This window comes from Nelusetta ayraudi, unplaced genomic scaffold (genome assembly GCF_046127955.1).
Source record: "Nelusetta ayraudi isolate G7.1 ecotype Tasmania unplaced genomic scaffold, CSIRO-AGI_Nayr_v1 ptg000017l, whole genome shotgun sequence".
NCBI classification, from domain to species: Eukaryota; Metazoa; Chordata; class Actinopteri; order Tetraodontiformes; family Monacanthidae; genus Nelusetta; species Nelusetta ayraudi.
Window position 1 is genome coordinate 1462718 of NW_027466067.1, and position 16833 is coordinate 1479550.

The 16833-nt window shown below is 43.2% G+C and overlaps 1 protein-coding gene across 4 annotated transcripts in view; it reads right to left on the minus strand.

Annotated features, from left to right (window-relative positions):
* Window positions 1-16833, minus strand: part of slc4a8 (solute carrier family 4 member 8) — a 29302-nt gene that overhangs the window by 10050 nt on the left and 2419 nt on the right. For 3 of the 4 annotated variants that reach the window (XM_076024581.1, XM_076024579.1, XM_076024582.1), the window contains 9 exons: window positions 7222-7303; window positions 5827-5979; window positions 5033-5168; window positions 4758-4918; window positions 2167-2343; window positions 1226-1311; window positions 652-809; window positions 442-529; window positions 211-357 (listed from right to left, as the gene is read on the minus strand). In XM_076024581.1, the coding sequence (XP_075880696.1) occupies window positions 211-357; window positions 442-529; window positions 652-809; window positions 1226-1311; window positions 2167-2343; window positions 4758-4918; window positions 5033-5168; window positions 5827-5979; window positions 7222-7303 (1188 nt within the window). The remainder of the gene's footprint in view (window positions 1-210; window positions 358-441; window positions 530-651; window positions 810-1225; window positions 1312-2166; window positions 2344-4757; window positions 4919-5032; window positions 5169-5826; window positions 5980-7221; window positions 7304-16833) is intronic. The other variant, XM_076024580.1, reaches the window with a different exon arrangement.

Below are 16833 nucleotides of genomic sequence, written 5' to 3' on the forward strand. Positions count from 1 at the left end.
CATCCTCAAATAAACCAACGAAGGGGAAGAAGGTAGATGAGGGATCCAGGTTTGCCTGCGCAGGCCAACGTAGTTCACTGGCTGGCTCAGGAGAAGGGTGAGTGAAAGAGCACTGCAATCTAAAATGTAGCCACTTGATGTCGCCGTTTCTTCCTAAAAAATCTCCAAATATTACACGCTTAACCTCTAATGTTTCAAGGGCTGGCCCACCTGAGAGGGGACACTCTTTGGGGGTTCGATGCGGATGGAGGGGTCCCACTCTCCAGGTGGAAGGACAGTCACTTGGTCCAGGAACTCATCTATTCCAGCCAGCAGGTCACCCCTGTCTTTTGCCTTGTAAGCCACGTCATGGAAGATCTGGCGAGGGGCAGATGAAGACTTAACGGAGTGCCTATGCAAGAATTCCCGCTCCGAGATCCATTTGAGCAAAAGCGTTCTTACTTCATCAGTCATGATAGTTGCCATCGAGCGTCCGATTTCGTGATATTGCTGTGCCTTTCCATCAGGGCCCAGGAGAATGAACAGGAACCTGACGTTTTCCAACGGGTGGTTCGGATTCCATTAGTTGGTCATTGAACTTATTGAACTGATTTCTTCTAAAGTGACTAACCGTCTTAATGTGCACCTGTACGGGGCAGTGTCCATTCTTACCTGGTCGGTATGGGGACCTCAGTGAGTCCAGTGAGCAGCACAGCAGGGGAGAGGCGAACGAAGGCCACAATGGGTCTCTCGAGAAAGTCCAGTTCCCCCACCAAAACATTAGAGGCTTCAGCGCCCTCTGGGATCTTCTTCATGAAGTGCATGTCCACCTTGGTTGAGAAGGGAGAAGGACAAACATTGGAACACACAACTTACTACAGCTGCAGTGCTGGTCGTTTTAGGGTTAATGAGACTAATGGGACTAAAGACAGTTAGAGCAGCAATTACAACAACCTATTGGCAGAGAAGCTAGCAGACAATTGCAAATTAGCGCTTAAAACGTTTACACCCAGGTGGAAAGTAATTTCTAATGAGCTTATACTTGCTTAACAGTCTGGCAAAGGTTTACTTTTAACAGATGTAATTCTCCTGCTTTTTTCCTAGAGGGCACAGTCTGACCTAGTTAATGGCAGCACAGCTAATATTGCAATATATGAAAGGGAGATACAATACATCCCCAAAGCAGTGCGAACCAAGAAAGACATCTGGGTGGGGGGTGGGGGGGAGGGGGGAGGAGCATTGTTACCTTGCTAAGATCCACCTGTGTGCTGTCTGGCCCACTACCATTCTTTGCTTGCTCTGCGGCAGGCGGAGGCTGAGGAGATGTGGCTGCTTGACAGTGAGGATGTAGGAGTGTTTGGAAGAGAAACGGAGTTAGTGCAGTCAGATCAAAAATGTAAGCTTAAAAGAGGCTGTCATTTTAACAGCATCGAATATATATCCTGTTTTTAGACACATTTTTAGACACATAAACTGTGTCTGAGACCACACCAGCAAAAAAACAAGGTAATTGTGCAGTAGCAGTCCACCAATGATACCCAATGTTTAAACCACAACATGGCTGTGCACAGTACATGTTGAAGCTGGAAAGCAGGCAAGACGGTCAGTGTTGTACAATGCTAAGTGCTGCAACTTTGACATTGATGGATAGAAAATCATGGGTGTAGCAGCAGTTAAGCAAGACAATGGAGGTGGAATTTGGTCAATGTCAAAAAAGCGATCACGTGACTCTCGACCAATCACTTATTAGTTCCTGTTTATAAATGATATGACAGCCATCAGGCCGAAACATTGGCATGTGGTTTTTAACATGGCCAGTTAAATTTGTGTAATAAGAGACGTCTCCTCAAGATTTGTATGCGCTACCTCCTTGCTAATAGACGTTGAAGTGAAGTGGAATTTGGTTTAGCACCACAGCATCACAAATTACAGGGAAGCTGAATCCTTTTCAGGAACAAACAGCTCCTGTAAACCATCAGGTTCTTCCAGTCTTACGCACAGATTTTCATCAGAAAATTAAAGTGATAGTTTGTCTTTGGGCACCAAATATACAATGCTGGCAGAGGTTGCTTTGTGTGTCTGAGTTAATGCACTAATGGCACTGGATAACATTGTGCTGTCTTGGTTTTGTGCACGAGAACATCAATAGCAGGGGGAGTGACAAAGAAAAGAGTGGGCGAATCGTACCGGTCAAATGGGGTTCGGACTGTTTGCGGGTTCCCTCGGCGATGGAGCGCACCATGGGGATCAGGTTCTTCTTCTTCTCATTCTGGTGGTGGTGCCTCTTCAGCAGGGCCTCACGGACCTTCACTCTCACGCTGTCGTCCAGCTCGTTGGATGCCTCCTGGTGGTCAAGCACCATGTCTGCAGCGCAAGGACAAAAACAAAACGTCCGCATTTATTCTGAAGGTGTCGATTTAACAAATGCAGCTAGTAAATATGCACTAGATATAGAGCCTTTCCAAAATAGTAAAAATAAATAATTTAATAATCTGTGTTTATAGTATACAAGTCTTTGTAATTAGGTCAGTCGGTTTGTAAACTGTATGCTGAAGGGGAGCTCAATATGACTGTATGCAGTGTGTCTACAGTGATGTAGTCTGGTAATGCCAGACACTATCTCTCCATCTCTGCTCTCCTCCTTCCTCTGGTTCCCTCTAATGTGCACACTTGCTGAGTCAGTACAACTTCCCTCCTTCCTTTTTCCTTCCGCCCTTCCTTCTCAACTACACGACGCACTCCACCATTTGCCTGGATTAATGCCTAGCACATTTCAAGGGCAGCACCGATGTGTCAATTTAAGTGCCAGCGTCATCAGCATGTTTAAATAAGGAATGGCGAGAGGATAGCACCATGGACAAGCCTGAAATCGAATCAGATGAAACAAATGTTTGCCATCGATCAGCGTTTGACAATTTGGGACAACAGCTCTGGCTCCTGCATTGTATGTCTTATTGCAGTGAGGTTCACCCAGTTCTATCTGTCATGTCCAAAGCACAGGGACATTAATCCTCCTTGTGTTGTTTTTGGTCTCTTAGAAAATACAAAGAATAGAGGAAACATCCTTGGCTCTTCTGCCTGCTTACTTCATCCAAATGATTGTCTGCATGAATTGAATGTATGAATTGAATTGTATGGACAATCCAAAACACAGATTATATTTTTCTTGTGTGTCCAAAGTCATTTTTAAGTTTGTTTGTTGTTTTATCAGCACTCTATTCTCTATTTCCCAAAAATAGAACATGAAGAACTTTCAAATCTATCACTTCTGCCCTCTTGGGTACCATTTGGAGTGCAGGTGCCAGTGGCAAGAGTCAAATGGAAAGAGACAGTGAGAGGAGTGCTGAAGAGCTAGTGAGGAGGAGTTGACGCCTGTCAGTTGATGTCACGATCTGACCATGAGAAAGACAGCCTAACGCAGAGCCTGTAGACCTTTATTGAGGCCTCGTCCACACGTACTTGTAAAAATACCAATTTCTTTTTCATCTGTAAGGAAACTTTCCCCAACATGGAATCATATCAAGAAATGTGTTTGTGCCATTGACAATATGAAAAGATTGATGGCGATTCCAGTTTCAAACAGGAGGCTGACATGGAAGTACCAAAAACCTGCATTCTATTCACTGGCCAGCAGGAGTCTTGGTTGCAAAAAGACTACCAATGGCTGGCTGTCAATACGGAAAAGAATCCTCAATTCATACTTGAATTGAACAATGATTAAAGTTTATTTGTTGGTCTATCTGAATGTTATGCTTTTTTTTTTGCTTTTTTTTTTAGTAAATAGGATGCGAGGTGCATATCCATTTGATTAAAAAACAAGTCGTAGTTACTGTGTACACATTAAAACACATTTGGTTATGTTTTATTTGTCTATAGTGAATGATTAAAATATTTTTCCCAAATGCAGCAGTAGAAGCTCACTCAAGTACAGTTGCACTCATGCAAATGAGCTGCTAATTGTGGCTTTCAATGCAAATTGTGGTTCAGCAGAAGTTCAGCCACTATTCCAGGCAGGAGCCTGATGACGCATGGTTTGGTGGTTGTACTAACGGCGTTAAAAATTCACAGAGAAAAAAAGGCTAAATGAAAGCTTATAAACCAACTCCAGACATTAACACAATTGCTTATAACTGATTACTGATTATTTATCACAGAGCTTTAAAGGTCCAGAATGTAAAATTCGGCCTAATTTATTAACATACTGCCCATAAAAAATATTGATAAAAGGGTAGTGTATACTCGCAGTACAATAAAAGTCATTTGGTTTTCCTAGTCATAGAATATATACGTATATATATATATATATATATATATATATATATATATATATATATATATATATATATATACATATATATATATATATATATATATATATATATATATATATATATATATATAAGAATATACATAGATCAAGGGTCTTGCTCTCAGTTAGCTGCCATCTTGCACCACCATATTTCAAAGGAAGCCTGGTGTGGACAATCCAGGTCGCCTCACACCGCATTTCGTATTTAGGGTGAACGTTAACGTCCTCAAATAAACCAACGAAGAAGAGGGTGGACTTGGTATCCAGGTCTGTAGCAGGCCGCTGCAGTTCACTGGCAAACTCGGGACAGGGAGGGTGAGTGCTGCGATCTACAATCTGAATCTAGAAATTCTCCAAATATTACACATTTAACAATTAATTAATTTTTTTTTGTTGCAAATTTTGCAACTTGAAATTTTTTTTGACCTTATGCAAAAATCCCAGGCAGGTATTTGGAAGAAACTGCTACCTGCAATCTCCTCGATGCAGTCGGCGTGCATGTCGAGCAACACGCTGCCGTTGATGATGCAGCTCCGGAGCTCAAACAGGCTGTGGAGCGACAGCGTGGCAACGTAAGGTTTGCTCCAGCGTTCCCCACCGTCCTCCACGTCTTCCTCGAATTTCAGCCACCTGAAGGGACACGACACAGCTGTGGAATCAGGGACCCTGTGCAATGAACGAATGACCAAGGTGCTTTATGGCCTGGTATCACCGCCAGTAGGCCCCCCCCTGGGGGACACTGACCTGGCTGTTTCCTTCCACTCTGCATCTTTGCCGTCCTTGACGCAGATCTCATCGAGCTCGGTAAACAGCTCGTGGGCCACGTGCTCGGCGTCCTCTTCCGTGCCCAGAATGAACTGCACCCGCTGGGACGGCGTGTCTGGTGAGGTGGGAGGTAGAGACAGAGAGAGAGGAAGAGAGGAAGAATCACACCAATGTGGTCCTCAGAGAATGCATTTCCTTTTCTACCGCAGACCATTCCAACCTGCAGTCATCAGGCTGTATAACTGCACTCAGTGAAACAGTTTGAAACCGCTGCATTTCACTACAGATGCAATATAACACTTAAATATAAACCATTTTTTGTAACAATTCTTTAGTGATGTAAATAATTTGTAAATAATCCAACTTTCCATACGGACGTAAACATTGATTTCTTACTATATAAATATTTTGTTTTATGTCATTTCTTTACTTCACTTTAATTCGTATAATTTTTTCTTCTCTTTGCACCGTATATGCTGCTGTAATTACAGTACTTTAAACTGCACACAAGTGAAACGCTAACAAGTTCCCTTTCCGTGACAGTTAATTAGTGTGCTTGTCAATTTTGGCCTGAAGTGCTTTTCATGTGTGACAGACAGTATTGATGTTTTTCCAAATGCCCTGTACAGGGCCACTAAGTGATGCACCATTTTTTTAAAAAAAATTTTATCATAGTTTTCCAGATTAGATGCGGCCAAAACGGGGAGGGAAAAAAAAAACATTCAGGAAGGAAAAGAAATTTGCCGAGGACACGCAGGATGTCCGGGAGTTACCGTGGCTGGATGTGGTCGTCTCTGTTTCCTCGCTCTGTGGGGCTGCGATGCTTCCTGCCCTTCTGTCTCTCTTGCGGTGTCTGGAGCCGTGGGGCTTGTGGTGGCGATGACTCTGCCTGGGCATCCGGACACCAACAAACAGAGTTCTGTGGCCTGAGGACAAAGTCAAAGAGAATAAATAGGACTTTTAACAGATGCGAAAGCCGAAACAGAAACATTGGTGAGCCACTGTGTGTTGACACTGATCAGCCTGTGTTATGTCCGTAGATGGCTTTCATTTTCCTTTTTATTCGAAAGAAGAGGACCAAAATGTTCCACTTATCTTCTTTTAAAATGACATTTTTCTGGATTTTAAATTATTTAAACTTTTTGGTCATTCCATCAGCTCTCTGGTTTTGCATCAAGAGCCGTTGTGAACAGTTTCAATTTGTGTACGACTGTATGACTCATTCTCTATCATGTGTCTCAGAAAGTGGCAAGGTTCAGTTTCAAACACATTTATTAGACCACTTGGCATTAAAACAAGAAAACAAACATTTTAGACATATTCCAACGACGTGTTCAAACTCTAAACACACAAATAAACTAAAGGACTAACTTAAAAACCGCTAACAAAATGACACAGCATTATTTCTTGACGCTCTTGGTATTGAGCACTGAGCAGCTTCAGCAGGAGAACCGCAGGGGCAGAGAAGTGAAATAGGGGGGAGATCTTGAGGGACGGCAGTGCTGACAAAGTTCTTGGGGGTCATTAATTGTTGCCCGGCAGCAATTAAACTGAAGGCGAAGGTGTTAGTCTGAGGATCCGCGGGGACACTGGAGGAGCAGCTTAAGATTAGTGAAGGTTTATTAGCATGTCGGCGTAAAATCATCTTTCACCACCGGAAGTGCGAGCTTGCTTTGTAGAATTATGTAGAGGTACAGTGGAACAAGAATTTTTCCAGCGACTCGATTTGCTTGGTGGACACGCAAAAAGAGCTTAAAAGGTGTCCCCTAAATGTTTTGGTTGAACGTTGCATATCTTACTTTGCTTTTCAAAGTAGCGGCTGTGACAAATGTTATAAAAGGCACCTCTTTTCTCTTTTCTCACCTTTTTTTTTTTTTTTTTTTTTAATAATGGTTCTTGTGAGGAGTCTTAACAAAAATGTCTTCCTATGGTCGATCCCTGTGTTTAAGCACAACTGGTTTGTCTTTATTATCTTGTGTTTTGTGCAGCTGGAAATGTTTGTATTTCCTGTATTTTGTGAGAGCCAATTTGTGACACAAGAAAGGAGAAAATGAATAAAACTTCATGTTGTTTCTTCGATATTGCATTATTTGTATTACTACACATGATTTATAGATCTTTCACATACAACAGAAACCTCATTATACTTAGAACTGATGTCAACTCACCTTCAAGTTCCTCCTTCTCATAGTGGATGTTCATTACTGAGCTGGTCCCACCCTGGTCCACCACCACCTCCTCATCTGCCCTCTGTTGATTACAGACAGACCCAAACGCGTCAATGCGGTTGTCAGGTTTATGCAGCCTGGGATTTATTATTTTTAATAACCACACTTTTTTCGCACAGCAGCTTCAGCATTTTAACGCGAGTACGTGACAGGAAATCCAAAAGGTCAGCGAGTGAGTCATGCTGTTGGACACGAGCTACCGACACCATTAGCAGTGTTGCTAATTCGCCAAATTGGCAACAGGCTTTCTTTCCTCTCTTCATCGCCTGCCTGGCACCGACATACACAGTGTAGGAAATGCAGGAGTCGCTCAGAGAACTCACATTTTAACCAGAAATCAAACCAGATTTAGCGGTTCTGAATCTGCAACAATGCTGCTGTGCAGTCTTTGCCCATATGAATGTCTTTCCCCACTCAGGGGAGCTTCTTGTTGCCAAGTGCTTGTGTGCCGCAGAGGGGTGTCTGTGGACATACATTAGTCTTTTTTTTTTTTTTTTTTCAATGAGGAAAGGAAGCTGGCTCACTGCTGCTATGGTGTCTCTGCACGTGAACGGCCAAATATGAGAGCCTGGGATCCTCCCGCGAGCTGTTTAACACAGCAAGTGAGCGGAACCTCATTATCAGGTTAAAACTACAATCTATAACACACAGACAAGTGGACTGGCTGCTGGGCTGCGGGTGCGACATTAAGCAACGCATGAGCATTACAAGGGAAATCTGTGCAGGAACAGTTTAATAGTCAAACCAATCGGCAAAACCAGCAAATGATGCAAGTCGGAAGGAGAGGATTGATCGCATCGGTTCTGAATTTGTGAAAATGGCGAAACAGTTGGTCTGGTGGAGGAAGTTGGAATATCTGCCTTTTGACATGCAACATAAAATAATGACTGACGAACAGCTCTTAATGACAGACCCTTAAACAGGCCATAACACCACGTAGCACCTACCCACAATATCAGCACCTTATTTATTACCTCCTGCAGTCTGATGCTCCATAATATCCTATATTTTATATTTGTGCATTGTGTATACGATTGTATAGGATTGTATATAGGAACATGGATATACAGTATATACATTCCCTCTATATTATTTTCACTGTTTATTTTACTTCATCTATTTTATCCATGTCAGTCTTATCTATTGTACTTGCACAGTGCTGAAGTTGCTGGAGTTGCTGCCGTCGCATTTCACTGCTGCCGTACCTGTGCATTCATGCATGTGACAAATAAATCTTTAAATTTCAAAGTTGTCCAGTAACCAACGCTTGCAGTGCAAACAACTATTTAGGCTGCAATGTGACACAAATACACAAGACTCATGTCCTCCAGTTCCCTGTAGCGAGGCAGACGAAGAGAAAGGAAAGAAAAAACTAGATGCCGCCCCTATTGTGGTGACAAGCATTCCGTGCCATTGACTTGGCTCTCAGGTGATTGATCCGCTTATTGTTGAGAGAGTGGTGATGTGATGGATGTGCTGCGCCATTTGCTCTAAACAGCCGCACGTGTTGTGATGCTGCAGGATGTGTTTATGTGGCAGGAAAAATAAATGGTGACCCAGACCTGCGTATTTCTCCAGGGTTTGGAGCTTTATGAAAGCCTGCACACTGTTTATTGACAGGAAAAGCCTCTTTGGAATCGTGCCTGTCTCCACTTGCAGTTATGAGGTGAGATAAATGGGGATTGCGCAGCTTTGCGTCTTATTTTTTTAATTCAGCTCAAACATCCACAGTGTCGCCGTGTTTTATTTCGGTCCATGGTTTTAGCCTCACCACGTCTCGCCGGCACATTAAAAGAAGAGAAGAGATTTAAGTTTCATTAGGATCCCCATTAGCAATGGCAACACCAGCTATTCTTCCTGGACTCCTACTGAGTCCTTGTAGCAGCACAGCTACAGCAAAAGAAAATAAATAAAATGACCCCACAACTGGCAAGAACAAATTCAACTTAGCGGAACGGTGCTGCGTTTGGTGTTTTTTGTGTGGCGTCTAGTATCAAAATGCCTCTGAAATCGAAGCCTCTCGGTTCGCTCGGTTCGCTCAGAGTTCCAGTAGTACAGTGATGTCTTACAGCATCTTTCCTCCTTGCCTCATCACCTTCAATTAGCCCCCAGGGACGTTTGACTCTTTCCATGACTGAGCTGTTCTTTATCCCACGACAATCTGGCTCTTCAAGTGCCACAATAATTAGGAGGTCCAGCACCCAACAAACACGCGGCGGTGTTTCACAGGTTCTTCTTAATTATGGAAAAGATCGAAAGGGTGACAATTGAAAAATGTAAACATTTTAGAAAAATTATATTAAAACAGGATGACACTAAAACACTGAAGCGTAAAAAGAAGTGTAATTACATTATCATTGCAGCTGTTTGAGCTCCTGCAGGCTGTCATTCGCTATTCTGCATCAACTGTCAGTTGTGCTTTTCACCTACATCCACTATTTACTTAGGCGCTGATGAGGTCCATGTTTTCATGTTATCCATATTTTCACCAGTCGTGATCTATGTGCTGAGACCAGTATCAGAGCATGTTTAACAGGTCAAGAATTACAAAAGGAGTACAATAATAATGATAATAAAATAATATAATAATAAATATAGGGTCTTGGTCCTCAGCCTTGCTCCGGCTCTGTCCATCATTATTACTAATCTTGTTTCTTGGGAATCCATTTCTCCTTTTCAATCAGTTCTGAGCTGACTGACTGGTGCTTGATATGAGCTGAACTACAGCCGTACAGCAGAGAGAATTTTGAAAGGAAGCTCGTTTTGGTTTTTTTGTGTTGTTTTTCATTTATTCGGATCCTCGTCTGCAGACCAAACTTGAACTGCTGCGCATGAAGTTGGTGCCGTTCCTAAGTCACACATTTGAGCCCTCAGCCAAGGCCAATTATAAAAGTGATTAATTTTATCACCTTAAGGTGACGGAATTATAGGCGGCTTTATTAAGATTAGAAGGAGGGTTGGGGAGCAACAACGCAATCCAATTTAAAAAAAAGAAAGAAAATCCACCTCCTGTCTTTGGGTCTTCCTCAAGCAAGGTTTTCATGTGGATAATGTTTCGATCAACAACTCTCTGCTTGATGACACTATCAAACACATGTGTAACTAGTAACGCAGCATCCGCACACAGAAAAATGTTGCGCTCACGTCAGACGAGCGCTGGCCGCTGCGTGTGTGCAGAGCGTGTGCACTTTTCACTCTTGTGTCGGCCACGAATGTTCCCTCATTAATGCATGAACACCACGGTGAAGTCAGACAAACGTTTGCTCGAGGGAGGAAAAAAAAAATACAAACATTTAGACTGAAAAGCTGCCAAGGCCTTTACCTCTGAATGAGTTTAAAGACCCATTTTAAAGTGATCTCTTACATGACGTGGAACACACAATACACATGGATGTTTTCTGTTGGATAAAGATGGTAAAAGTAAGTAGCTGACTTGTGTCTCATTTGATAATAATAATAATAGGCTTGTGCATTAACTAATGCATTAGTGGACAATTAGTGCATTAACTAAAGAATTAACTAATGCACTAACGACTATTACACTGTTATAACAGCTCACCCTGAAGAATTGTGGGTGGTTGATCTCAGGATTTGCACTGTACTAGTCAACTAGCCAGCACATAGGTGTGGCTCATATTTAAAAAGAAATCACATGGCTCCAGTTATATATTAAAACATTAAAATAAATCCTAAAACCTACATTGTCCTCAGAAAATGTTCATCTATTTCTTTTTATTGCAAATGAAAATCATAGAAAACAGCACAATAGGAAATATCCCTTCAGATAACTGTCACAATGATGAGCCATGTTTTGATTGAGGAGGCACAAACAGGGTAAGCAATGCGAGCTAACTGCTGGTGCGGCTGTGACTGATGTACTGTCACAGCAGCGCCAGTGATTCTTTGTGTGGGAATTAGTCTGCATTCATTCAGAAAGGTGAGGCGTGAGGCAGAGAGACCTTCTCAAGTCTAAAAGGGCCATAGCAGGAATGCGGGGAAGGGAGAGGGTTTCACGCAAACACTTTTATCGCTGCTCTGTTGCTTGGAACAAACCCATCTGTGCATCAGCAGAATGATTCTCGCTGCTGCTATTTATTGATTTTGCCATCTGACGTCTCAGGGGCTGCTGAACACGTCTCAACTCCACTGATACAAAAAAAAACAAAAAAAACAAAACAAAACTGGCGACACCAATGAGCGCTAAGACACACAGCCACAGTTACAGCACACACACACACATCACACATCACACATTAACACAGAGCTAATCACACAAATCAATGGAAGGAGACTGGGAGGTCATATTACAACAAACCACTTCAGGATGCTACATTCCAGTAGTTGAGGGTTTTGCTGGTGTTCCCGTCCACCCGCCCTGCTCCACTTTGCTCTGCTCCAATCGGGACAATCCTGCACACCTGTCACTCTGCTCCCCAGCAGCCAAGCCCTCGGCCCTCAACTCCTGTCCCTTTGTCCCTTTGGCATCTTTCCCAGGCTTTCATTCTAATCACATAGTGTTCTGACCGGTGGGGATACTGTATATCTCTAAATGAAAATCGATTTTATGACTAAATAGTCATAAAATGGATAATATATTGTTTAAATGTTATCCAGCAAATGCATGGCATGAAACGACAAAAGACCTGACGTCATCGAAACTGAATTCAAACTCTTCACAAATCTCAGAGAATTAGGCAGTTCATTCTGTTTATAGTCCTCACTGGCTCTGTTTTGAATCCTAACGACCAAACTTAAAAACCCTGCAAACCTCCGGCCTCAACTGTACCGGATGCTAGGGGGAAGTTGCAGATTTCTGTTTGAAAGGAGATAAACCAGACGGCCCGGCAGCCTGGCTGTCATGCTAGCCATGGGCTGGACCTATCTTCCATCTCCTCCAACACTCATCCTTCCTGTCTTCAGTGACATTTTCACCATTGCCTCCTTTGTCCTCCACCCACTCTGCGGCCTCGCCGGGGCTGAGGGGGCTGAGGGAGCCGAGGGGGGCAGTGAAGCTCTCTACTGAACTGCCCAGACTCGACTGTCGCCGGGCGATGTTGTGACAGGTGCAGCTGGGCCGTCACACACCGAGCCCAGCCTGGGAGTGACAGAGCCGCTTGTCTGAGTCATGATCTGTAGTCCCTGCGCTCATCCCATCATCCCTCAAGGCTAAGAGAGGGAGAGGAGGAGTCGGCATGGGGGGAGTGGAGCACTAGGTGGCGCTGGTGTTGGGGGATAATAACGTGCTGAGGGGAAGGTCATGGCCAGACTGGTCTTACACCATGAATACAACCCCCAGAGGGCGCTCCTCCTGTGTCGTCCTTGCGTCCCCAAAACCCAAATAGACACAAGGGTCGTGTCATTAACATGGGCCTATTATAAGAACTGGATACCGGACTGGCAATATGGTGGCGCTGTGATTTTTTTTTTCCAGTGGCCACTCAAGGAGCTGCAGCCAAAACCCATTGACTTCAGATCAAAAAGAAACGCCTCTAAAACGGCTGACAGGACGGCGCTTGGAAAGGCAGATCTTTTTTCAGTCATTGTATTTTAATATTTAAAAAAAAAAAGATAAAGTCCAGAAAATCAAAATAAAAGAGTTTTATATTCCCAGCGTGACGTCACAGCGTTGTCCGTGCTGCCGCCTCTCAGCTCGTTCTGATTGGTTGACGCGTCCTGACGTATCGCGGGAGTAACGGAGACATGATGGGAAAAACCTTTCTAGCGAGCAACTCCATTGAAATGAGGGGGCCGCCATATTGGATCAGGAAGCGTCCGACGTAAACACAGAAATCCATTGGCTGCGGCGCCCCCTAAGGCAGCAGCTACAAGGATTCGCTTTGTTTTCCCAGTTGAGGTCGGCGTCTCGATGGCAGTCAGACTGATTGCTTGTCTCTCCTTGTTAAACCACCTTGGTGAGTCTTCGCCTTAAACTGGTTTAAAATCAGTGAACCAATGTACTGTATGTTTACAGGCACAGTGAAGGGACAACTAGGCCTTCTAATTGGACTACAGTCCCCTGGTGTCCAAGGAGAGGAGACGGATCGAGTTATTGGTTGTCACGCAGTGCTCCCCCCGGTGGCTGATTCAATATGTAGATGCACTGGCTGCGGTGCCATTAACCTCCTGAGACCAGAGCTTTTGATTGTGCCGTTGAAATGCCCTCATTTGAGTACACAAGGCAAGTAAACGAGAAAAATCAATGTGAAAGAATATAGTTTTGTGCAATGCGATTGATTGCATGTTGTCATTATTTTACAAAGAATAAAATACAATTATATGGAGAAACATTTCCAAAAAAGATTGATATTAATCTATCAAAATGAACATTTTAAGGATTGATTAGGCACAGTCAGACCAAAAGGTGGCCATTTTATTCCATCCACTTATTATCCAATGCAGCTTCCCTGGCCAAAAGCACTGATAAAGACCTCGATCTGGTCTCCGAGAATCACACAGCACTGCCACTAAGAGATGGATGAATCAAATGCTGAGGGCAACCTTAATTAGGACAACAACGTATTGCAAATAATGAGTTTGCATAAAGAGTCTTGTATGAATTAGAAGAACAAGGCAGGTTTTGCTTTGCTAACATCATGTAAATGTACCAGGTGTGAGAATCACCGCATTTTGTTAAACTAAACAGAAAACGTACTGTAGCTCACGCTCAAGCTCCTTAAACTGTCTTTATTTTAAGCCCAGCTCACAAAGCCCAGCGAGCCCTTTCCCCCTGAAGGTCTGCCTACAGTGCTGGAATGAAAATGCATTGAAGTCCAACTCATTGATCCTTCCTCTCAGTCCGGGGTGTTCCATTTGTTCGGGGCACTGACCAGTTAATGTGTTTTGCTGTGACGCACTTTAAAATACCATTTGATTCTCTGCGATGGAGCCAAATGATTCAATCTCAAAGAAAATGCCGATGGCAAATCAAACGGCCTGTTCAAGAAAAACGTAGATAAACCTCAGCAGTAAATAAATACGATAAAACTATAGTATACATATATATGCAATAAGCAACTTTACACATACAGTAGGTACGGTACATGTTTGGTGTGACAATGGCCTCGTCTGCCTTGCGACTGGGGATCCCTGGTTTGAGGTTCCTCACAGCAACGTTACCCCAAAAATGCAGCATTGAAGGGTTTGGGGACTGGATGAGTGCAAAGGTTGTGTCAGTGAGTGCATCCAACTTAAAAGGTTATTCTAAGCTCTAACATTTTACTCAATTGGCTGCGGCCTTAAGATAGTAAAACACAAAACCTATGCTTATATCTAAAAGCACCGGATATACTATTACTCTTGAAAGATTTACAATCAGTTTAAAGATCTGACAACACAAAAGTCTAAGTGGTGCGTGAGGATCTGTAAAAAAAAAAAAAAAACAATATTTGCATTGCTTACATGACTAAGCACTGAGCACTTTAAGCAGAACGGACTCCTTGAGGCTGAAATTAAATGCTGCATGCTAGCTGATGGACACTGACCTAAAGTAAATGATTAATAACAGGGATGTGTGTATGTTATAAGACATTGTTTTCATGCTCTGATGTTTTCACCTGGAAGTCACACATCAGTGTCCTTGTGTCTGCGCACGGAACCCTCTCACGCGCTTCTTTCCTCCTTTTCAACTCCACACTGCAGCTGCAACATGAGCCTGCCATTGCTAGTTACCGCCGATATGCTAAAAGGACAGGAACTCAAGGACATCCAGCCATTTTGGTCCCGGCAGTAGGCCGCATCTATAGCAATAATCCGTTTGGAGAAATATTTCTTGGCCTCGTAAAAGCCCCTCCGCTGTTAGCTGTGTGACTCAACCCAAAGAAACGAGAGTGAATGAAGAGAGGGACAGTTGCTAGGCGAGAGATAGACGGACAAGCATTTTTGCGGTGCCAATGGAAAATCACACACGCGCGCCCAAGCCTCCAGGGTCGCAGATGTGCTCACCCGCAGAGAGAAATTTGACTTTAAGTGCAACGTGAGCTCTTAATCGGCTGACGCGCTTAATGTGACACGAGGGAGGTGAGTTGTGAATGACAGGGAACCATTAACCTGTTGAGAAAACACCCAGCCGCATGAATTTACCATTAGCAACGGCGCTCACGGTGAACTGTGCCCGGGAATGGAGACAGACTGTGAAAAGCACAGACTTGGGAGAGAACTTGGAACGGCACAACCGCTGCGTGAAATCACACGCGCACGGACACGGACGCACACACGCACGCACAGGTGTAACGTCGCACAGAACAAGACCTGAGAGCTTCTCGTCCTTATTAGCCGTTGACTGAAACACAGTTCTTTATAATGTTTGAATGAGGCTCCCCTCTTGCACTGTGTGTCCTTTCCAAATGGATCCAAACGAATTGATGGTGTGATCGTGTCGGTTTTTTCCGGGACACATCGTCTCTTGCTCTCTCTCTCTCTCTCTCTCTCTCTCTCCGTCTCTCCACTCATCCATTCTCTGGTTTTGAGTGTCTATATGTTTGGTAGAGCTCCAGTTCTAATGGAGCTGACTGCCCCGAGGCTGAGCTCCATCCCACACACTAATTCACCAGCCACAGCTGCGCTCACTGATAACAGCGCGCGCGTGTGTGTGTGTGTGTGTGTGTGAGAGAGAGAGAGAGAGAGAGAGAGAGAGAGAGAGAGAGAGAGAGAGAGAGAGAGAGAGAGAGAGAGAGAGAGTGCGAGGGGCCGAGCTCACACCCATGATTGTGATATAAAAAGCAACTGTAGTCAATAGTTTGTGGCAAACGGGTGCTAACATGTACAATGTTCAAAATCACTGTTTGTCAATAGTGGAATAAAATGGAGTTATTAAACACATCACCCTGTGCATTACCAAAGTATGTTTCTGTGTGTTATTTTCCTTCTGTCAGCACTTTCCAAGGGATTTAAACAATGGATGAAATTTGAAAACTTCTCAGTGGGGAAAATATACATTTGTCTGGAGCTATTTTAAATACTTCTTGTTGGTTAAGCGGTGATAAAAGTGAGCAAGAATGAAAAAAAAAGTCGATACAATTCATTCTTGACGTAAATGAAAAAGAACAAATTGCAAAAATAAGACTTTTGCATTCAGTAATTCTTTTTTTTTTTCATTTAACCCAATATATGTATATATATATATGTGTTTTTAAGTGTCTGTAGGTAGCGCTATAGAGCCGAATTTTGCCATTTTCTCTTTATTTGAAATCTTTCATCAGTTCTGACCTGCTTGCCAAATTTGGTGAGTGTTTAAAAGAAACATTGCTATTTCAATCGAGGTCTTTGCCTGGAGATGACCTGCTCTGTTCCAGAGCTGGTCTATCTGTGGGGCTCAGTGCCTAAGAAATATTGTTGAAATATTTTCGAGTTGAGCTTTTAGTTATGATTCAACCATCCAAATTTCATTCAAATTCCAAGACAACTCACAATTTAATGCATAGCTTTTTAAGATACATGCATCATCACCTCACACAAAGCAGAGGTTTGTGTATTGCTCAAGGACAAATTACGTAACTGTCTGATGCCTCCAGTTGTCTTATGCTATTCTAAGTCTGGGTCATGTATGCATAATTC